Source organism: Pseudophryne corroboree, chromosome 4, assembly GCF_028390025.1.
Source record: "Pseudophryne corroboree isolate aPseCor3 chromosome 4, aPseCor3.hap2, whole genome shotgun sequence".
Lineage (NCBI taxonomy): Eukaryota > Metazoa > Chordata > Amphibia > Anura > Myobatrachidae > Pseudophryne > Pseudophryne corroboree.
In genome coordinates, this window is record NC_086447.1 from 702452446 (window position 1) to 702477119 (window position 24674).

At 43.4% G+C, this 24674-nt stretch overlaps 1 protein-coding gene across 2 annotated transcripts in view; it reads left to right on the forward strand.

The window, feature by feature from the left end:
• Positions 1–24674, forward strand: part of TTC27 (tetratricopeptide repeat domain 27) — an 880123-nt gene that overhangs the window by 199053 nt on the left and 656396 nt on the right. For both annotated transcript variants that reach the window (XM_063917959.1, XM_063917958.1), the window contains one exon: positions 128–268. In XM_063917959.1, the coding sequence (XP_063774029.1) occupies positions 128–268 (141 nt within the window). The remainder of the gene's footprint in view (positions 1–127; positions 269–24674) is intronic.

Sequence of the window (24674 nt, forward strand, 5' to 3'; positions counted from 1 at the left end):
AGACTATAAATCATGCTACATGCTCAAGTTTAAAATCCTATCTTAATCCTTGACTTTCAAGTGGTGCAGCTGAATTTCACGTGTACATTCTTTAGTGTAATTGATACGTATTTTTGCTGTTTTCCAGAGCAAAGCTGTGTGTGCTGCAATTCTGAGCACGCTTGTTCTTGATGGAGAATCAGTCTACAGCTTGACAGCCAATCCAATATTCTTACTGCTGGCCAGAGTAATCCTTGTGAACCTCAGGAACAAACTTACAGCATTCCAGGTAAGAAATGATCTGTGCCTGTCTACGTGCCATGCATGGATGATCTTAGATCAGTTGTCTTTTGTTTACACGTGTAATTTGTAAATTGTATTAATAACAATTTAGTTCCAGTTGTGTAATATTACAATGTGTTGTCTGTGCTTCTCAACAAACAATGAAATTGTTTTTTATTTGAATTATCTGAAGAATGTAATTTAGGAGGCATTTTACAGCTACATATGCAGTCAAAATCTTGGAGCAGTGCTCCTGAGGGTACAGGGGTGATCTAGTCTTAGGGGTATATGCAATTCACGGCGAATCGCGGCAAATTATCGCCGTTTTTTAATTCGACACAATTCGACAGGTGAATTCCGGCAGGTGGCTGCCGGAATTCACCATATTCAATGAAAAACGGATTCGACAGTCCCGCGGGCGAAAATCGGCCGATTTGCCGGATTTTGCCGCAATTTAAAAAAAATGGGAAAAAACGGGAAAAACCCGGAAAAAAAATGGCGTGGGGTCCCCCCTCCAAAGCATAACCAGCCTCGGGCTCTTCGAGCTGGTCCTGGTTCTAAAAATGCGGGGAAAAATTGGGCAGGGATCCCCCGTATTTTTAAAACCAGCACCGGGCTCTGCGCCTGGTGCTGGTGCAAAAAATACGGGGGACAAAACGAGTAGGGGTCCCCCGTATTTTTCACACCAGCATCGGGCACCACTAGCTGGACAGATAATGCCACAGCCGGGGGTCACTTTTATACAGTGCCCTGCGGCCGTGGCATTAAATATCCAACTAGTCACCCCTGGCCGGGGTACCCTGGGGGAGTGGGGACCCCTTCAATCAAGGGGTCCCCCCCTCCCCCCCCCCCCCAGCCACCCAAGGGCCAGGGGTGAAGCCCGAGGCTGTCCCCCCCCATCTAAAGGCTGCGGATGGGAGGCTGATAGCCTTGAGTAAAATTACAAGAATATTGTTTTTTCCAGCAGTACTACAAGTCCCAGCAAGCCTCCCCCGCAAGCTGGTACTTGGCGAACCACAAGTACCAGCATGCGGGAGAAAACCGGGCCCGCTGGTACCTGTAGTTCTACTGGAAAAAAAATACCCAAATAAAAACAGGACACACACACCGTGACAAGTAAAACTTTATTACACACTGCCGACACACACATACTTACCTATGTTGACACGCCGACTGCCACGGTCTCCGACGATCCGAGGGTACCTGTGAAAACAATTATACTCACCTTCCAGCGTCCAGAGGTACATCCACGTCCAGAGATAATCCACGAACTTGTTAAAAAAAAAAAAAACGAACACACGTTCCATGCCGGACTGAAAGGGGTCCCATGCTTTCACATGAGACCCCTTTCCACGAATGCCGGGACATCACGTGACTCCTGTCACTGAAGTCCCTTCAGCCAATCAGGAAGCGCTACTTCCGTGGCGCTCACCTGATTGGCTGTGCGCTGTCTGAGCTGTCAGACAGCGCATCGCAAAGCCGCTCCATTAGTTTCAATGGTGGGAACTTTGCCGTCAGCGGTGGGGTTACCCGCGGTCAGCCGCTGACCGGTGGGTGACCTCACCGCTAGCCGCTAAGTTCCCACCATTGAATATAATGGATGGAGCTGTGCGATGCGCTGTCTGAGTTCAGACAGCGCACAGCCAATCAGGTGAGCGCAACGAAGTTGCGCTTCCTGATTGGCTTTAGAGACCTTTTTGTGACAGCTGTCACTGACAGGTCTCATTCGTGGAAAGGGGTCTCATGTGTCAGCATGGGACCCCTTTCAGTCCGGTGGTCCGGGTGTTCGTTTTCTTTTTTTGCCAAGTCCGTGGATTTATCTCTGGACCATGGCTGAGGTGAGTATATTGATCTTTTCTTTTCAGGTATCCGTGGATTCTACATGGAGAAGAGGACCGATGTCGGCGTGTGAACATAGGTAAGTATGTGTGTGTCGGCAGTGTGTAATAAAGTTTTACTGTCACGGTGTCTGTGTACTGTTTTTATTTGGGTATTTTTTTCCCAGTAGAACTACAGGTACCAGCGGGCCCGTTTTTCTCCCGCATGCTGGTACTTGTGGTTCTCCAAGTACCAGCTTGCGGGGGAGGCTTGCTGGGACTTGTAGTTCTTCTGGAAAAAACAATATTCTGTCATTTTACTCAAGGCTATCAGCCTCCCATCCGCAGCCCTTGGATGGGGGGGATAGCCCCTGGCCCTTGGGTGGCTGGGGGGGGGGACCCCTTGATTGAAGGGGTCCCCACTCCCCCAGGGTACCCCGGCCAGGGGTGACTAGTTGGATATTTAATGCCACGGCCGCAGGGCACTGTATAAAAGTGACCCCCGGCTGTGGCATTATCTGTCCAGCTAGTGGAGCCCGATGCTGGTGTGAAAAATACGGGGGACCCCTGCTCGTTTTGTCCCCCGTATTTTTTGCACCAGCACCAGGCGCAGAGCCCGGTGCTGGTTTTAAAAATACGGGGGATCCCTGCCCAATTTTTCCCCGCATTTTTAGAACCAGGACCAGCTCGAAGAGCCCGAGGCTGGTTATGCTTTGGAGGGGGGACCCCACGCCATTTTTTATTTTTTTATTTTACCGTTCCAGCAATAAAAAAAAAATAAAAAAAAATAATATTTTTAAAAATATATAAATAATACTTGTGCCTCCAAAAAAAAAAAAAAAGTACCTAATCCCTTCTAATATAAATAGATATGCTATTCCCAAAAAAAAAAAAAAAAACATGTTTCAATTTTTTTTTATTGTTTTCACCCTCCAAAGTGTGGCGGATTGAAAATGACGAATTTACTGTCTAAAAGCACTGCTGTCGAATTTCCAAACTTGAATTGAATATGCTTTTGTCGAATTGCAGCACTTGTATCATTGCAGAAAAGTCGAATTTGCAAAAAGTCGAATTTCAAAAAGTCGAATTTTGAAAGTCCGTTTTTTTGACGGAAAGCACTGAATTGCATTGACGAATTTTTTTTTGGGGCGAAAATGACCCGAAATTCGACAATTTCGGGAATTCGACCGCAATTGCATATACCCCTTAGCCTCTTAATAGGCAAAAATGGTGCCCACCTCCCCACCGAACAAACAAATCCTTTCTACGAAGTTTGATGCAGATATTTATATTTAGTACATATGACAATCTTCAATTTGACTTCTGTACCATCCAATACCGATAGCTTGTGACATTTTGCATCCGTTTTTTATTCTCCTTTCCTATAAACAAGTTGATTTACAGTAAACAGGGCATGAAAAAGGACACAAATAAAAACATAGTGCAGTTAATAATAACTCACGAATATTTCACCCTTGTGTTCAATCCAATAAATAAATTGTGTTGTCCGCCACCTTCAGACTAATGTCAAGATTAAATTCAACACCTCCAATCAGTATGTATTATGATGCCCTTACTGTATGGAGGATTTATTGGTGCGTTCACCCAGTGCTTGGTGTCATTCTTTAGTTATACTATTCTCACTAGGCATAGTTAACAGGGCATGTTGTGTTCTGATTGCATGAGGTGGTGCGACATGTGCCCCAGCACAGGAGGGGGCGCTGTTCTGCAGCAGCTGTCAATTTTCTCTTTTATCAATCTCACTTGCAACGTCCTCCTCTTTAATCACCGGCATCTCCTGGCTGCCCCCATCTCCCCCTCATTTCATTAAAGGGCCTGGGTATGACTAGTAAAAAATGTGTGATTAAAAATAAATGTGTGTTAAAATAAAGGATAAGGTAACTAAATTACAAAGAGCTCTCAAATTAAGTGCATGAAAGGGGATGTGAGAGGATTGGTGTCCAAATTCATTTTCGTGGAGTGTTCTTAAAGTATAGGTGTTCTGTAGCACTCGCTATACATCAGAGCAAGTGCTTTCTCTGGACGTCAGGGTTTGCCTCATGTCCCCATGCTTTTTCTGGCCCAGGCCGCCAAAATGTCTAGTTACGACTCTTAGGGGAGGACTGATGGGCACTGGTGGGGCATGTAAGATGGTATGAGGGTCATTGAAGGGATTTGTTGGGAGTTGAATGAGAAATATTTAATACTACATATAATACTATGCCACATATTAGTGTCTACATTTCAGAATATGCCACACAGCTGTGGGCACAATGCTTCCCAAATTTTGGCATTTCAAATTTAAAATGTGCCCTCCATAGTGATCAGCACCCTGCTAGAGTGAACACTAATACCCCTTTCACACCAAAATCGACAGCGGCTTGTAACCCATTCACTCCGCAGGCTGGACCTGGGTTGTTGCCAGGGCTTCTCCTCTGCCGGCACTTGGAGATGACATAGAGGCTCATTTATCAACGAGTTTTAGCTATTTTAAACTTGTTGCATATGATAAATGGTGCTCCAGCCAATCTGCTCCCAACTGTCATGTGTTTGGAAAATGACAGGAGCCGATTGGCTGGAGCTTTATCAAACTAAATAAGTTTTAAATAGCTAAAACTCTTTGATAAATGGGTTATTGCAGTGGTATGAAAGGGTGATAAGTTATCAAACTAGATTTTAAGTAGCATTTTTGTAACTTTGCATGCTTACTTAGGGGTTTATTCAATTGATGTCGGATCCTTTCCGACGGAAAGGATCCGACATCTGAGTATTCAATGAGTCGGCAAATCCGACAGGATTTTGCAGTTCCCGACAATGCCAATCCGACTTTTGTTAAAGTCGGATTAACATTGTCGGAACCGGGGCCAAAACCTGTCGGATTTGGCCGCTGCTTCCGACAAAACACGTGGATCCGCGGCTATTCCGCCGAGCCACGTGTTTACCGACAAGTCGCAATTCCGGACTTGTCGAAAATACTGAGGCAGGATTGAATAGGTCGGAACCCCTTCCGGCCTAAAAAAGTTGGAAACTTCCGTCTTTCCGACTGCAACTGAATACACCCGTTAAACTCTATTCTATGCAGTCTTGGCTCACAACAGCTAAAACTGCCAAGACAACAGTCCATAGTTGTTGTTTTAGATAATGGGCTACGCAATGAAATATAGTAATACAGGTTGTCACTAATGTTAAACATTTCTGGATATATGTCTAACAAGCTAATTAAATGTTTGTACTGTAGTGTTCCCCTGGAGAAATATATTTTTTAAATGAGGTTGTGATTGTGCTGACCTGGAACATTAAATGTAGTTTCCAGCGACTAATATATTCGTGTTCGATAAGTAACATCCATGCATTCCCCAAGTGTTCGTAGCAGAACCAATTTTTCAGCTATCTAGCATTGTGGCATGATAAGTTGAGTGTTAATGGGTGTTGCCACATGAATTACACAGGAAGGATTTAGTGCAGCCCATTAAACAAGGAAGCTGAAAGATGTCTTGCTTTTACTTAAAGAGAAAAAGAAATACATTTCCTAAAGACCAAGAGAGCATCAAATGAGCCTGGTTCTTCGAGATGAAAGATTAAAGATTTCCATTTGCATTCATCTGTTCACGCACCAACCGTTTGGGATCAAACAGCAGAGTAATGGCCTTTATTTAATGTGAAAAAATATCTGCTTGCCAAGGTGTAAAGTCCCACATGAGCAGGGCGATTTCTAGATTTAGACTGCCGCTTCTAGAGGCGCCTTTGTTTGAAAGGAGGCCGTGAATTGATATGTGCAGCAGCTGATAAAAATAAATTTTCTGGTCTATGTATCTACAGTATGTACTTTTTTCTGCAAGCTTCTGACAGATATCTCAGGAGAATGCAGTAAAAGAGGAATACATGAGGAGCATGGATGAGCTGTCAAACATGTATAAAGGGATTTTCCTATAGAAAATCATTGCAAAAGTTATTACTGCAATGGTACAATTCGACTTTAGTATTGTGTTAATAAATATATATATATATATATATATATATATATATATACACACACACACACACACACACACACACACACACGCGCGCGTAGGTGCGGCACTCAAGGCTTCATTATGGAGAAAATTCTACATAAATAACTCCATTATACATGAACAGTATCTTATCTAGATATACAATCCTACTTGAAAAATGTAAGTGTCTGTAACCTGTTTACTAAGTCTGTGGAGGGCTGCTGTCGTTTTTCTACATGTGAGGGTCAGCTGGACACCTCTAAATGTGCACCCTAGCAATTAAATCTTCGATCGGAGTGCCTGTAACATTGCCAAAAATATATATAGAAAGAGAGAGAGAGAGAAATCGGTCGACACACTATGTGCATTAACTTGCTGGGGTAGCTACCCATAATAGGAACTCACAGTGAGATCCATAGACACAAAAGCCAAGCACGGGGTGCACTCATCAGACTTGTAGATCAGTAGAAAATGTTTATAGTAAAAATATTTACAGGATATTGACATTTCGGTCCCCAAACGGACCTTTGTCAAGATACCTAATGATTGTCCCAGGTACCTCATATATACCCTACATGGGCCAATGGCATCACAACTAAGGTAATTAGAAGCACCACCCATATCAGCTATGTGTGGGGTGTGATACATAAAATTACATAGACGGTGTAACATACTGTATATATTTTTGCTTCAGAGTGTTGTATGACGCATGCTCAGACTTCGCGCCCCTCTGTGTGGGACTTGTGATGTGACTACAACTATTGGGGAATCCGCTCTGGACCTGTGGTGGCTCCGGGTGACGTATTTCCCTAAATGGAGATTCTCCATTTGCATGTTGCCGAGTAACGGTGGATAGTGAGTGCGCTCCGGGCCTCTCTCTGAGCCCCTGATGACGCATTTTTGGCCCCCTGTACACTAGGATGCTGATTGCAACATACAGTTTGAACTTCAACTAATAGATATATCAGGTATGGTCACATTACATTTCTGTAGCAGAATACATTGGTTTCCACAGGGAAACAATGGGGGTGTAGAATGGATCTTGATCCAGTGGCACCAACAGGCTAAAGCTTTAGGCTGTCCCAGGGTGCATTGGGCCCTCCTCTGTTATCCTGCCTCCAGGCACTGTGAGCTCAGTTTCAGTTGGTGTCTGCAGCAGCAGGTCACTTGACTGGTGGGCTGCCCTGGGCAGCCCCGAAAAAGCTTTCTGACAGATAATTTCTTCAAAACTGGGCTGTCAGTGCTGTATGTCATGGTGACACTTCATGCTGCAACTCCATCACCTTCCAAGCGGCGTCGCATACTCCTGCGGCCTGTTCCCGGGTACTTGCGGCGAAGACGCTCCAGCTTTAGGCACACGTCGCAGCTTCTCTCCTGGTTCGCGTGGCTGCTACGGGGAGGAGGTAAGTGGGTCCTTCAGGCGGGACCCACAATTAAATTGCGTTCTGTCTGCGACCTAGGGAGACGGGTTGCGGCGCTGCCGTGGATACTGTCACTGAGCACGGACCCCACTAGACCACCAGGGCAATAGAGCACAGACCGGGTGTACTAACGCCCCATTTAATAAGGCTCGCGACTACCTGGAGTGGCGCTTGATCTATAGCCTCTCCACGGCCCAGGGCAACACCTACTGCAGATTTTCCCGCCCTGGAGCTGCCTCACACTCTCCCTCACTCCCTGACTGAGACGCTGGGCGCCATCTTATAAGCATAGCTGTTGCTAGTCTCTGGGACTGCAGGGCAAGGTCTCCCTTGTAATGACGCATGTATACAGCGCTGTGACTTTACAAACACTTGAGTATTCTACATTTCTTTATACAGACAGCGTTAGTTAAGAAAAAGTGTACCAGTTACAGGATATATTGTACGAGTATTCTGATATATACCTCTGGCCTGGGACCGTGCTGTTTTATTTATATATATATATATATATATATATATATATATATATATATAGAGAGAGAAAAAGGGGGGGGGGGAGGTGCAGCGCCACTTGCGAGATATATCTCAGTAAAAAGAATCAACCTTACAAAGAGGGATTACATATACCTAAAATTTACCATAGAAAACACACATAACCTCATTTAAAGGTGTCTGCCGGGCCCTAAGGATGCAGTGCCGGTACCACACTGCTAGATTTATGGAGAGTTGGAGAGATAGGGTTCGGCGCTCAGTGTTGTTAAAAAATGGTAAAAGGCACACAAATATCTAAAAGTTTAAAAGATTTATTTTTTAAAAAATGTTTAAAAAATTTTTTAAAAAAATTTTTTTTTTAATAAATTTTTTTTTTTTAATTTTTTTTTTAAAAATTTTTAATAAAATTTTTAATTTTTTTTTTTATAATATATGAGAGTAAAACAAGGGTACTTAAAAACATACGTATGGATCAAGTAAAATCAAGTAAAAAAAGGTCAAGTAAAAAAAAAAAATTTTTTTCCAAGTAAAAAAATGTTTTTGGAATACGTAAATTTTTTTTACAAGGATAAGAGGATTAACTTAGCTTTAAGAAACAGCAGGGGATTGGTGCAGGAAATATATAAATGGTGTACTCCAAGCACAAGAATTCCTTCCCAGCCAGAAGACAGAAATCAGCACACCACCAGTAGCAAATTTATGAAAAGCTATAGTTCAGCATGGCAACAGTCACAGGTATGATCATATTATATTCCAGCCAGGATTAGCATGATACTTTACATGTCCTTCCGGATAACAGACTAGAGAATCCAAGTCCCCTTTTGCTACTGGTGGTGTGCTGATCTCTGTCTTCTGGCTGGGAAGGAATTCTTGAGCTTGGAGTATACCATGATATTTTATTCATATGAAATTGCAGCACCATGATGGAAACGTTTTCTGAATTGTGTGCGGTTTTTCTCGTTGGCCTTTTTATATATATATATATATATATATATATATATATATATATCTATCTCTATATATCTCTCTATATATCTGTACATATACTAGTCCAGTGCAGTTTTATTGTCATAATAATCTGCATTGCCTGTATCTACTGTGTGTTTAATTTTCACTGTTTACCAGATATATCTATCACTATATTCTGTACCCTAAGCGACTAGGTGCGTTCGGGTCATATATATAGTGCGTCACAGTATTTACCTATTACATGTATACTACTGTGTACGCAGTCACATAATACCGGATTTATTAGCTGGTGTTGTGTACTGTGTCTACAGTCACATACTAACGGAGTTATTTGCAGGTATTGTACTCTGTCTGACTTTATCGTACTAATTCGCTATGTTGCATTTGTGTACAATGTCTAACAAGAAGGGCAGTAAGTCTATGGACGCTCCTGCATCATGCAGCGCATGCGCCATAGATTTTCCAGAGGGTGAAGCTGTGTATGATGTATGTACTATGTATCATACATCTCCCTGTCAGTCCGCATCACCTGTAACCAATCAGGAGCCACCCTGGGCCGCATTCACAAACCTACTGGGTACTCTGGGGGAGCGCCTTACACCCCCCATTGGGACCACCTGTGCCATTACAGCCACAAATTGTCCCTATGGTTAATCCGCCTTAGGCGGAAAATTTGTCTAACCAGTTGCAGCAATTAAATAATTCCTTGGTCAGACAAAAATCTACTCCAGGTCACTCTAGTGTCTCTGGGTCATCTAAGTAGGCTGCTTCCTCCTCACAATCTACGAATCTCTCAGATGTTTCATCTGAAGAATAGGTGAAGCATACTGTCCTGTAAGGTGTTTCTGACGAGGATTCTCCATTGGAAATTGATGTCCCTGCCCTTGTGGTTGCTATTAAGCAAATCCTACAAATCACTGATGATGAGGACTCCACTACTGTGGCTAAGAAAACTGATAGTCGAAGGTGGTTACAAAAAGATTTTCCCCATTCTGACCATTTGGTGGACATCAGGCAGGAGCCCTGGTCTAATCCATGGAAGAAATTCCTTCTGTCTAAACGACCATTGGCTCGCTATCCTCTCCCTGCAAAGTTATGTAACAAGTGGGAAAATTCATAGCCAGTGGATTCTCATGTCACCCGCTTAGTGGTGTCGTCCACTCTGCCTGTCACCACTGTCACTTCACTGAAGGAACTGACAGATAAGCATGTGGAGAGATGCCTGAAATCTATTTACTCCCTTACAGGTGCTGTACATAAACCCACTATTGCAGCCTCTTGGGCTGCAAAAGGAATTGAAGCATGGGTTCATGCATTAGAGGAAGAGCTGCCCAAGGGTATATCTGACTATGCCAGACAATACCTGTCTCACATTACCACCGCCACCTATTACATTTAGGAGGCGTCCTCTGAGGCGGGTGTGTTGGCAGCCAAGGCGTTGACTACGTTTGTCCTGGTTTGCCGTAATCTGTGGTTGAGGTCATGGAAAGTGGACCTAGACTCCAGAAAGACCTTGAAGGTACTCCCCTTTAAGGGGGACATTTTGTTTGGGGAAAACCTAAATAAAATTGTGTCTGAATTGGCAGCTGTTAAGACTGCCTTTCTCCCAAATACTAATCCTTCTACACAGAAGGCTAAAGGTACCACTTTTTTGTTCCTTTCGGCAAAAGGTCAGGCATACCCGAGACAATCTCGTGCTCCCAAAACCACTAAGCCCAAGGCAAAGCAGACCTGGACTGCCCGTCAGCCTGCTTCTAAACAAGACAAACCTGCCACATGATGGTGCAGACATCCCCCTGGGGGACCCCAGGGTGGGAGGCCGACTTCTGTGGTTCACCCAAGTCTGGTTATTGACCACTTCGGACGCATGGGTGCGAGAAGTTGTCTCTCACGGGTACGCACGCAGTCTCCTTCAAGAGACGTCCCCCTCGACAGTTTTGCACCTCGGTTATTCCTTTGGATCCTTTAAAGGTTCAAGCTTTGCAAAAGGTTGTGACTTCTCTCCTGAATACAGGAGTGGTAGTGCCGGTTCCTCTGGCCCAGAGAGGCAGAGGTTACTTTTCGACCCTGCTTCTAGTTCCGAAACCCAATTGGTCTTTCCGGCCTGTACTCAAACTCAAATCACAGAGCAAGTTTGTGAGTGTCCAAGTTCCGTATGGAAACACTGTGCACAGTTATACTGGCTATGGAACCCGGAGACTATATGGTATCCCTGGATATAGAAGATGCGTACCTGCATATACCTATTGCCATGTCGCATCAGCAGTATCTGCTGTTTGCTATTGGCAACCTCCACTATCAGTTGCCATTTGGACTGGCTACGGCTCCTCGGATCTTCAGCAAGGTCAGGCCCATCTCCGTTGCCAGTGAGTCAGGATCCTGCCGTCTCTGGACGACTTGCTGATCCTGGCAAACTCCCATGATGTCCTCCTCAGTCATCTTCAACTGACAGTAAGCTTCCTACAAGCCCACGGGTGGCTCATCAATTGGAAGAAATCCTTGCTGGTCCCAGCTCAGAGCATGGTGCACCTGCGGGCAGTTCCTGGACACGCACAGTCAACGACTGTTTCTGTCTCCAGAAAAAGTGGAGTCTACCTCATCGGATCAGATCTCACATGATCACTTTGACTCCGATGGTTCATCTGTCGTTGACCTGGTGACTACAGAACCTGCAATTGAGCAGTGGCCATCCCTTCTGGATCCCCGACTGGGTCCTGCTGACAACGGATGCCAGTCTGAGGGGATGGGTTGCGGTGTTGGAGCATCTCTTTTCAGGGTCGCTGGACCAAGGAGGAGTCACTCCTCCCAATAAACATTCTGGAGTTGCGGCCGGTGTTCAATGCATTTATTCTCGCCCTAAAATTGGAAGCTGTTCACTCTGCGCTTAATTAATCAGGCTTTATAAGATAATTGAAAACACATGCAACAATAATGTTAATTTACTTTAATATGAATTGTACCAGAGGTACATAATTCTGACAAAAATCTAAATAATAAAAATAAAATATAAAAAAATCAGTATTTAAAAATACATATAATACCACATCCATATGTCCTATTTCTATACATATAACACTGTAAACTATACATGCAATCAATTTCTCATTCCAGTTAATCTGGTCGCTAATAAGAGGTGGATCAATAACCTAAATTAAATCAGTGCACTGATATAAACACGGTAATCCGTAATATTAAACGTTTTTGTATTAGGAGAACTGGAATCTTAGTTCCTTTCAGTCCCACAAAAAATAATAAAAACTTTGTCCCAATGGAAGTGCTTTTTCAAGCACTGAGTATCAATTGTGCAAATGCGCTGTATAATACTTTGTAGACAAATGCTGTTTGGAACTTAAATGTCTCACGGCCAAGGTCTTGTTTTTACTGGCTATTGCCTCTGCAAGAAGGGTGTTGGACTTAGGCGCATTGTCCTGTCGTCCACCCTTCTAATTTCTCTATCGTCCTAAGTGGATGCTGGGGTTCCTGAAAGGACCATGGGGAATAGCGGCTCCGCAGGAGACAGGGCACAAAAAAGTAAAGCTTTTACCAGATCAGGTGGTGTGCACTGGCTCCTCCCCCTATGACCCTCCTCCAGACTCCAGTTAGATTTTGTGCCCGAACGAGAAGGGTGCAATCTAGGTGGCTCTCCTAAAGAGCTGCTTAGAGAAAGTTTAGCTTAGGTTTTTTACTTTACAGTGAGTCCTGCTGGCAACAGGATCACTGCAACGAGGGACTTAGGGGAGAAGTAGTGAACTCACCTGCGTGCAGAGTGGATTTGCTGCTTGGCTACTGGACACTAGCTCCAGAGGGACGATCACAGGTACAGCCTGGATGGTTACCGGAGCCGCGCCGCCGGCCCCCTTGCAGACGCTGAAGAGAGAAGAGGTCCAAAATCGGCGGCTGAAGACTCCTGAGTCTTCATAAAGGTAGCGCACAGCACTGCAGCTGTGCGCCATTTTCCTCTCAGCACACTTCACACAACAGTCACTGAGGGTGCAGAGCGCTGGGGGGGGCGCTCTGAGAGGCAAATAAAAACCTTATTAGAGGCAAAAAATACCTCACATATAGCCCACAGAGGCTATATGGAGATATTTAACCCCTGCCTAACTTCAAAAATAGCGGGAGACGAGGCCGCCGAAAAAGGGGCGGGGCCTATCTCCTCAGCACACAGCGCCATTTTCTCTCACAGAAAAGCTGGAGAGAAGGCTCCCAGGCTCTCCCCTGCACTGCACTACAGAAACAGGGTTAAAACAGAGAGGGGGGGCACTGATTTTGGCGATATTGTATATATATAAAAGATGCTATAAGGGAGAAACACTTATATAAGGTTGTCCCTATATAATTATAGCGTTTTTGGTGTGTGCTGGCAGACTCTCCCTCTGTCTCCCCAAAGGGCTAGTGGGTCCTGTCCTCTGTCAGAGCATTCCCGGTGTGTGTGCTGTGTGTCGGTACGTGTGTGTCGACATGTATGAGGACGATGTTGGTGAGGAGGCGGAGAAATTGCCTGTAATGGTGATGTCACTCTCTAGGGAGTCGACACCGGAATGGATGGCTTATTTAGAGAATTACGTGAGAATGTCAACACGCTGCAAGGTCGGTTGACGACATGAGACGGCCGACAATCTATTAGGACCGGTCCAGGCGTCTCAGAAACACCGTCAGGGGTTTTTAAAAACGCCCATTTACCTCAGTCGGTCGACACAGACACAGACACGGACACTGAATACAGTGTCGACGGTGAATAAACAAACGTATTTCTCATTAGGGCCACACGTTAAGGGCAATGAAGGAGGTGTTACGTGTTTCTGATACTACAAGTACCACAAGAAAGGGTATTATGTGGGAGTGAAAAAACTACCTGTAGTTTTTCCTGAATCAGATAAAATAAAATGAAGTGTGTGATGATGCGTAGGGTTACCCCGATAGCAAATATTGGCGTTATACCCTTTCCCGCCAGAAATTAGGGTACGTTGGGAAACACCCCTTAGGGTGATAAGGCGCTCACACGCTTATCAAGTGGCGTTACCGTCTCCAGATACGGCCGCCCTCAAGGAGCCAGCTGATAGGAAGCTGGAAAAATATCCTAAAAAGTATATACACACATACGGTGGTTATACTGCGACCAGCGATCGCCATCAGCCTGGAGATGCAGTGCTGGGTTGGCTTGGTCGGATTCCCTGACTGAAAATATTTTATTCATGTAGAGCATTTAATAGGATGCATTCTATATATATGTATGTGAGATGCACAGAGGGATATTTGCTCTCTGGCATCAAGATAAGTGCGTTGTCCATATCTCCCAGAAGATGTCAGGGACACGACAGTGGTCAGGTGATACAGATCCCATACGGCAGATGGAAGTATTGCTGTATAAAGGGAAGGAGTTATTTGGGGGTCGGTCCATCGGACCTGGGGACCACAGCAACAGCTGGGAAATCCAACCTTTTTTACCCCAAGTTACATCTCAGCTAAAAAAGACACCGTCTTTTCAGCCTCAATCTTTCCTTTCCCATGAGGGCATGCAGGCAAAAGGCCAGTCATATCTGCCCAGACATAGAGGTAAGGGAAGTAGACTGCAGCAGGCAGCCCTTTCCCAGGAAAAGAAGCCCTCCACCGCGTCTGCCAAGTCCTCAGCATGACGCTGGGGCCGTGCAAGCGGACTCAAGGTGGGGGGGTAGTCTCAAGAGTCTCAGGGCGCAGTGGGATCACTCGCAAGTTGACCCCTAGATCGTACGAGTATTATCCCAGGGGTAAAGATTGGAGAGTCGAGACATCTTCTCCTCGCAGCTTCCTGAAGTCTGCTTTACCAACGGCTCCCTCCGACAGGGAGGCAGCATTGGAAACAATTCACAAGCTGTATATCCAGCAGGTGATAATCAAAGTACCCCTCCTACGACAAGGAAAAGGGTATTATTTTTCCACACTATATTGTGGTACTGAAGCCAGACGGCTTGGTGACACATAGTCTAAATCCAAAATGTTTTGAACACTTACATAAAAGGTTCAAATCGAGATAAAGTCACTCAGAGCAGTGATAGCGAACCGGAAAAAAGGGGACTATATGGTGTCCCTGGACATCAAGGATTACCTCCATGTCCAAAATTTGTCCTTCTCATCAAGGGTACCTCTGGTTCGTGGTACAGAACTGTCAATATCAGTTTCAGACGAAGCCGTTTGAATTATCCACGGCACCCCGGGCCTTTTTACCAAGGTAATGGCCGACAAGATGTTTCTTCAAAGAAAAAAGGCATCTAAATTATCCCTTACTTGCACGACCTAAAAAGGGCAAGTTCCAGAGAACAGTTGGAACTATCTAAAGTAGTTCTTCGACGGCACGACTGGATTCTAAATATTCCAAGAATCGCAGCTGTTTTCCGACGATACGTCTGCTGTTCCTAGGGATGATTCTGGACACGGTTCAGAAAAAGGTTTTTCTTCCCGAGGAAAAAGCCAAGGAGTTATCCGACCTGTCAGGAACCTCCTAAAACCAGGAAAGGTGTCTGTACATCAATGCACAAGAGTCCTGGGAAAAATGGTGGCTTTTTACGAAGCAATTCCATTCGGCAGATTCCATGCAAGAATTTTCCAAAGGGATCTGTTGGACAAATGGTCAGGGTCGCATCCTCAGATGCACCTGCGAATAACCCTGTCGCCAAGGACAAGGGTATATCTTCTGTGGTGGTTGCAAAAGGCTCATCTATTGGAGGGCCGCAGATTCGGCATACAGGATTTGATCCTGGTGACCTCGGACGCCAGCCTGAGAGGTTGGGGAGCAGTCACACAAGGAAGAAACTTCCAGGGGGTATGGACGAACCTGGAAAAGTCTATTCACATAAACATTCTGGTACTAAGAGCAATCTAAAATGCTCTAAGCCAGGCGGAACCACTCCTGCAAGGAAAACCGATGTTGATTCAGTCGGACAACATCACGGCGGTCGCCCATGTAAACAGACAGGGCGGCACAAGAAGCAGGAGTGCAATGGCAGAAGCTGCCAAGATTCTTCGCTGGGCGGAGAATCACGTAATAGCACTGTCAGCAGTGTTCTTCCCGGGCGTGGACAACTGGGAAGCAGACTTCCTCAGCAGACACGATATACACCCGGGAGAGGGGGGTCTTCATCCAGAAGTCTTCCACATGCTAATAAACTGTTGGGAAAGACCAATGGTAGACATGATGGCGTCTCGCCTCAACAAGAAACTGGACAAGTATTGCGCCAGGTCAAGAGATCCACAGGCAATAGCTGTGGACGCACTGGTAACACCTTGGGTGTACAAATCAGTATATGTGTTTCCTCCTCTGCCTCTCATACCAAAGGTATTGAAGATTATACGGTGAGGAGGAGTAAGAAATACTAGTGGCTCCGGATTGGCCAAGAAGGACTTGGTACCCGGAACTTCAAGAGTTGGTCACGGACGACCCGTGCCCTCTACTTCTGAGAAGGGACCTGCTACAACAGGGTCCCTGTCTCTTTCAAGACTTACCGCGGCTGCGTTTGACGGCATGGCGGTTGAACGCCAGATCCTAAAAGGGAAAGGCATTCCAGAAGAAGTCATTCCTACCTTGATTAAGGCAAGGAAGGAAGTCACCGCGAAACATTATCACCGCATTTGGCGAAAATATGTCGCGTGGTGCGAGGATCGGAGTGTTCCGACGGAGGAATTTCAACTGGGTCGTTTCCTACATTTCCTACAATCAGGATTGTCTAGGGGTCTCAAATTGAGATCTATTAAGGTTCAAATTTCGGCCCTGTCAATATTCTTCCAAAAAGAATTGGCCTCAGTTCCTGAGGTACAGACTTTTGTTAAAGGAGTACTGCATATACAGCCTCCTGTGGTGCCTCCGGTGGCACCGTGGGATCTAAATGTAGTTTTAGATTTCCTCAAATCCCATTGGTTTGAACCATTGAAAAAGGTGGATTTTAAATATCTCACATGGAAAGTGACTATGTTACTGGCCCTGGCTTCCGCCAGGAGAGTATCTGAATTGGCGGCTTTATCTTATAAAAGCCCTTATCTAATCTTCCATTCGGATAGGGCAGAACTGAGGACTCGTCCGCATTTTCTCCCTAAGGTGGTATCAGCGTTTCACCTGAACCAACCTATTGTGGTGCCTGCGGCCTCTGGCGACTTGGAGGACTCCAAGTTGTTGGACGTTGTCAGAGCCTTAAAAATATACATTTCAAGGACGGCTGAAGTCAGAAAATCTGACTCGCTGTTGATACTATATGCACCCAACAAGTTGGGTGCCCCTGCTTCTAAGCAGACGATTGCTCGTTGGATTTGTAACACAATTCAACTTGCTCATTCTGTGGCAGGCCTGCCACAGCCTAAATCTGTTAAGGCCCATTCCACAAGGAAGGTGGGCTCATCTTGGGCGGCTGCCCGAGGGGTCTCGGCATTACAATTCTGCCGAGCAGCTACGTGGTCGGGGGAAAACACGTTTGTAAAATTCTACAAATTTGATACCCTGGCAAAAGAGGACTTGGAATTCTCTCATTCGGTGCTGCAGAGTCATCCGCACTCTCCCGCCCGTTTGGGAGCTTTGGTATAATCCCCATGGTCCTTTCAGGAACCCCAGCATCCACTTAGGACGATAGAGAAAATAAGAATTTACTTACCGATAATTCTATTTCTCGGAGTCCGTAGTGGATGCTGGGCGCCCATCCCAAGTGCGGATTATCTGCAATACTGTACATAGTTATTGTTAACAAATTCGGGTTATATTGTTAAGGAGCCATCTTTAAGAGGCTCTTTCTGTTATCATACTGTTAACTGGGTTTAGATCACAAGTTGTACGGTGTGATTGGTGTGGCTGGTATGAGTCTTACCCGGGATTCAAATTGCCTCCCTTATTGTGTACGCTCGTCCGGGCACAGTACCTAACTGGAGTCTGGAGGAGGGTCATAGGGGGAGGAGCCAGTGCACACCACCTGATCTGGTAAAAGCTTTACTTTTTTGTGCCCTGTCTCCTGCGGAGCCGCTATTCCCCATGGTCCTTTCAGGAACCCCAGCATCCACTACGGACTCCGAGAAATAGAATTATCGGTAAGTAAATTCTTATTATTTCATCGTAACTGAGCAGTTCTTAGAACTCGCCCTGGTTATGTGGTGTCATCTTGTCACCTTAACCAGGAGATTGTGGTTCCGGCCTGTATCTCTTCTGATTTGTCCTCCAAAGAGCGATCTTTGGGTGTGGTACGGGCTCTCCGTATATATGTGGAGAGGACTGCCTCTATTATGAGGTCAGATTCCCTTTTTGTTTGTTTGGTTTTCACAAACGTGGCTGGCCTGCGAATAAGCAAACCTTGGCCATATGGATTAGAATGGTGATTGCACAAGCTTATGCGTGGGCTGGTCTCCCAGCTCCTGCTGCTATTAATGCCCATTCTACTAAGTCTGTTGGACCCTATTGGGCGGCCCGCAGTGGCGCGTCTGCGGAACAATTGTGCAAGGTGGCTACGTGGTTCTCTGTGAACACGTTTATTAGGTTCTATGCCTTTGATACTTCAGTCTCCCAGGATGCTTCCTTTGGACGCTGGGTTCTCATACCCGCTAAGGCACGTTCCCTCCCTTGAGGAACTGCTTTAGGACATCCCCAATGTTTCCCTGTAGAAACCAATGTAACCTGCTGCAGAAAAACAGAGTTATGGTATACTAACCATTGTTGACGCTCTTTCTGCAAGGTACATTGGGTTCCACAAGGCGCTCACCCTGACGCACCTGAATGGCATTAGCCACTGGTCCCTTCTCCTGTTGTGAGAATGTGGTTCTATGTTACTAACCTCTCTCTTACCTGCTCCTGCATTGGACTGGTTAACAAAACTGAGCTCACAGTGCCTGGTGGCGCGGTTATAGAGGAGGCCCCAGTGCATCCTAGGACAGCCTAAAGTTTTTAGCCTGTTGGTGCCTCTGGATCAAGATCCACTCTACACCCCTAATGTTTCCCTGTGGAACCCAAAATACCTTGCAGAAAGAGAGTAAACAATGGTAAGTCTACCATAACTCTCCTTTTTTACTTGCATGACACACTACATTTCTAATTTTGATCTCACTGCTACCATTGTCTGTGATTTTATGTGACACACCGCACACACAGCTGATGTGGGTGGTGCTTCTTATTAACTCACTGTACTTGTGATGCCTTGGCCCATGTAGGGTATATATGAGGTACCTGGGACAATTATTAGGTATCTTGACAAAGGTCCGGGTGGGGACCGAAATGTCTCTATAGCATGTGAATACTTCTATTCCTGAATAATAATCTTCTACTGATCTACAAGTCTGGCGAGTACACCCCCTGCTTGTGTGTGTATATATGTGTGTGTGTGTGTGTGTGTGTGTGTATATGTATATATATATACAGGTTGAGTATCCCATATCCAAATATTCCGAAATACGGAATATTCCGAAATACGGACTTTTTTGAGTGAGACTGAGATAGTGAAACCTTTGTTTTTTGATGGCTCAGTGTACACAAACTTTGTTTAATACTCAAAGTTATTAAAAATATTGTATTAAATGAACTTCAGACTGTGTGTATAAGGTGTATATGACACATGAATGAATTCTGTGAATGTACACACACTTTGTTTAATGCACAAAGTTATAAAAAATATTGGCTAAAATGACCTTCAGGCTGTGTGTATAAGGTGTATATGAAACATAAATGCATTCTGTGCTTAGATTTAGGTCCCATCACCATAATATCTCGTTATGGTATGCAATTATTCCAAAATACAGAAAAATCCGATATCCAAAATTCCTCTGGCCCTAAGCATTTTGGATAAGGGATACTCAACCAGTATATATATATATATATATATATATATTTATTTCCAAAAGTCCCGGCACTCATCTTATAAAGGTGTAAGGTGCTGTGGTGCCATCCCAGGAGAACCAATCCTCCAGTAACAATGCAGTGGGGTAAGGCGGCACTCGAACAGAACAGTCTGTTCGAGTGCCGCCTTACCCCACTGCATATATATATATATATATATATATATATACACAGAAGCTGAATAATTAACACATGTCAACCTATTATGTCTTACAATGTGTCCCCCGTGAACTGCAATGAATCTACAGCAATTATACATAGCTATAAAAAGGAAGCCAGTGATGATATCTCATTTAGAGGCAAGGAGTTATCAGGCCTTGGGGAATGATAAATTGCACGTGATAAAGTACCAATCAATCAGCTCCTAACTGTCATAATTTAAACGCTGCCTGTAACATGGCAGTTAGTAGCTGGTTCGCTGGTACTTTATCACCGTGCAATTAATCACTCTACAAGGCTTAATTAAATCTGGGCCTCAATCCTTTAGGTGTTATAACATCCAGATTGATGATCCAGTCTATCTCTTAATTAGTACACTCCCTCTGTCACCCCCACGTCTCTTAGGGGGGGATATGGTCTATCATGCGGTATCTCAAACTTGATAACTTATGTCTTGCTGATAAAAAAAGGCGCTCTACCGGCAGTTCACTATGTTCACTTTCCAAAGCTGATTTAATGGATGAATTGTGTGCCGCTATCCACTCTTTGAATTTGCACTGTGTCTTCGCTTTAAAGTAAGTCCGCAGGGACATATAATTTGATAAATAACATAGGTATTTTCACACGTCACGTGATGTCTAATGACATATTTTTTTACCATTGTGGGGCTGGTTGAAGATACCTGCATGTGGTGCAAGAACACTTTGTGCATCCTTTGCCCTTTCTTGACAGAAATTTCTTTGGATCATTCCTAGCCATAATGGAAATGTCATTTTTCACCAGAATGTCTTTTAAATTTTTTTATTTCAAATAGCAGGGCATAAGTTCCATATCGCTTAACTGTAAATTCTTATCTAATCTCACTAAGGGACACAATTTCTTAGAAATATAATTTATATCCGAGGACTGGCCATTATATATATTGATCCACGGTATTGTATTGGTTTTAGTGTGCCTATCCGCAGACTATAACAGGGTCTTTCTATCCATCAAAAGAACCCTTTGCTTGGTGGCTAGCAAGTTGTTTTGGTCATAGCCCCTTGCAAGAAATGTATCTATAATCAAATCTATCTGATCCTCAGCCTGATCTATGATGTCATTAATTCTGCGGACCCGCATCATTTGTGAGTATGGGAGTCCCAACTTGAGACTTCTAGGATGACAGCTCTAATTGTGTAACAGAGTATATCTGTCACTTTAGTGAATACATTTGTCGTGAAAAATCCATCCTCTAATCCGATACAGGTTGAGTATCCCATATCCAAATATTCCGAAATACGGAATTTTTGGAGTGAGAGTGAGATAGTGAAACCTTTTTTGATGGCTCAATGTACACAAACTTTGTTTAATACACAATGTTATTAAAAATATTGTATTAAATGACCTTCAGGCTGTGTGTATAAGGTATATATAATGGAAAAGGTAGGAAAGTGTATCAAGTGGCGCAATGCAGCTATAGTACTTGATGGTTTAAAAATAAATGTCACCACATTTGAAAACTAAAATAAATACAACAAATATAAACCTTCCAAGTACACACAGCGCAAACAAAAAAAGGGACATACGTTCCTGATTGAATATATAGAGTCAGATGTCTCTGTCTCAACCTTCCAGGTAAGTAGAATCCAGTTCGTATAGTCCCAATATGAAATAAAAAGCGAGAGAACAACCAATGTGTAGTACTTCACAATTATAAATCAAAGACGTCTTTAAGGAAAGGAAAACGGGTATCCAGATCCAGCGTACCCCACTCACTCAGTGATAGATGGATATATGTATATCAAGGTATCTTTGTGCAATAAATTGCCATATCCATACACCCTTGAAGTGCGCAATAGAAATAGATATAGTATAGAGTGTACCCAAAAACTCACAGGAAAAAGAGAGATATGAAGTACATCAAGGTTTCTTTAAAGTGTGTAATTTTATTGCACATAGCGTACCCCAACTCACTCTTGATGATGTGAAGCAATTCCTATCAAGGTATCTTTAGTTGGTTGTCTCGATAAATATTCCTTTCTTCCAGATTATCCCATATATCCTCAATATTTTACATAGGGAAACAGAGCAAAAAGAAGAAGACCAATGTGTAGTATGTATCAGATAGTATAGGGACTTAATAAACTGATCTCCTGTTTAATCACCAAATGTTAGTGCAGGTAGGACCAGTTATAATGGACTTACACTATAAAGAATCACCAAATGGGATGATGTATTAAACCCTACAGCTTAATATCACAAAGGGATGTAAGGTGGATAAAAAATGGAGTAGCGTACCCCAACACTCACAGCAACACCACCAGTATCAAACACATCAAGGTATCTTTTAACAGGGTGCAGTGATCTTTATATATTGCGTACCAAGACTCACACGTGCAAATCAGGCGCCGTTCCTATCAATGTATCTTTGTGCGATTTGTCAGGTGTTTTCACTCCAAACCGTGATTTTCCATAAAAACAAAAATTTATTGGACTCCACAAACTCCACAAAGGAGTGTACAAAAATACAAAAACATAAATAAAAAGGATCCAGTAAAAATTAAACCATATGAGAAAAAACTTGAAGCATAAAAAGCAAAGTCCACATGGATTCAATTAAAAATGGCCACTTACACTCCTTGTAGTATAATCAACGCGTTCGGTCTCATGGACCTTTACCAAGATGAACTGGAGTGTCTGGGAGTGAGATATTTAAAGTACAAGTGGACAATAGGAATGCACAGGAAGTGACGTCATTTAATTACATCATTTAATTACATGGGTCCAAACTGATTATGTCAACATGTACCCACTGATTAACTTGATGATAAACTTAATATGTATTTCCCCCATCAGACAATCGCGCCCTCACTTTGTTTTTAACAAAATAAACTCTATACATAAACATGAAAAACTTAATTGGTCCGCGCCAGGCGGAAGTTCCGGTCCGCCGGGAGTAGATGGGAAATGTAGTCCTGTTTGAATTGTAGTATGTTCATCTCCTATGCGGCTTCCGGAAACGGAAATGCTGCATCGTCGGCGAAACCGGGATTGCACTGAAGTCTCATGGGAAATGTAGTTCGGGCGGCATTCAAAACGGAAGTGTAGTCCATGGATATCGTCTGAGGATTATGGGAAATGTAGTGAAAACACGTTATATCCAGAAATTATATACAATTAGCCAAAACATACTTAAATTAAATTGTATATAAAATATATATCCTAACATTAGAACAACAAAAAAATGACATACATAAAAACACAGTAATAACAAAAAATTGAGGCGTTATGTTACAAGAACCACTTGAGTTCGAAATCACAATTAAGGCCATAAGGGTTCAAAGTATTGTAATTATAAATACAATTCATTTCAGATCTGGCCAAAGCACATGCCGTATCTTTGTTTCTTAAAGACCCTTTTATATGTTTTATACCGAAGAAACCTGTAATACCGGAAATCAAACAATCGTGTGTATTCTTGAAATGTAAAGATAGCGAATGGGTGTCTAGCCTCTTCTTTATATTTCTTATATGTTCTCCTATTCGCACTTTGAAGGGATGTGATGTGCGTCCGATGTAAAATAGATTACATTTACATCTAATCGCATAAACAATATTTTTAGTGTCGCATGTTATGAAGTCACTAATATCAATATCGATGTTGTTAATAGAAATATTAGTAATTTTACTGTGTCCTTCACTTTTAATATTCTTACAACCGATGCAGCTACCGCATCTAAAAAAACCTTTGGAAATAACCCTTGGTCCAGAAGGTGAGGAAGGAAAGGCGCTAGAGACTAATTTATTTTTCAAATTAGGTGCTCAACGATATATATGTACCGGTTAATCTGGTACCAGAGACCCAATAATAGGATCTCTTTTTATGAGGCCCCAGTGTTTTTTAAAGATATATTCAATAGACTTATACTGGGTGTTGAATTCCGTGATAAACGCCCATTCATATTTATCACTTTTTTAATTCTGTTTATTACTTACTAGAAGGTCCTTACGTTCTACCTCATTAGTTCTTTCTCTAGCTTCCTTTATTTTATCTTTATTGTAGCCACATATTTCGAATTTTTGAACTAAATTTGTCGCTTGACTCTGAAAAGTAGCTTCCTCACTACAATTCCTTTTTAACCTCTTTAATTGGCTCACAGGGATTGAATTAAGCCAATTACCGTGGTGGCAGCTAGTAGCTGCAATATAGGTTCCACAATCAGTAGGCTTAGAAAAAGTTTTAGTATTAATTTTCTGTTCTTTAATGTAAACCGTAATATACAAGAAATTTATGGTTTGCTGATCCATCTCAAAAGTGAGTTTAATATTCCTATCATTCAAATTAAGTGTGGTACAGAAATTCTTTAATGAAGCTTCATCGCCCCTCCATACAAAGAAAATATAATCTATGTATCGTGCATAGGACACCAGGTTCACCCTGAGTACGTCATTGGACCAAATGGATTTGGTTTCCCACAACCCCATAAAGAGGTTGGCGTAACTTGGGGCAAACCTGGTGCCCATAGCAGTCCCTGTCTTTTGAATGTAAAATTGGTCTTTAAAGAGAAAAAAATTATTATGAAGAATGAATTGTATCGCCTCTAAAACAAGGTTTTATATTTCCCCTGATAAGTCAGATTGATCTAGAAAGAAAGAAATCGCCTCTATTCCATGTTTGTGATCTATGATAGTGTAGAGGGAGCAAACGTCGCGGTTACAAGCCAATCGCCCTCCCTCCATTCGACGGTTT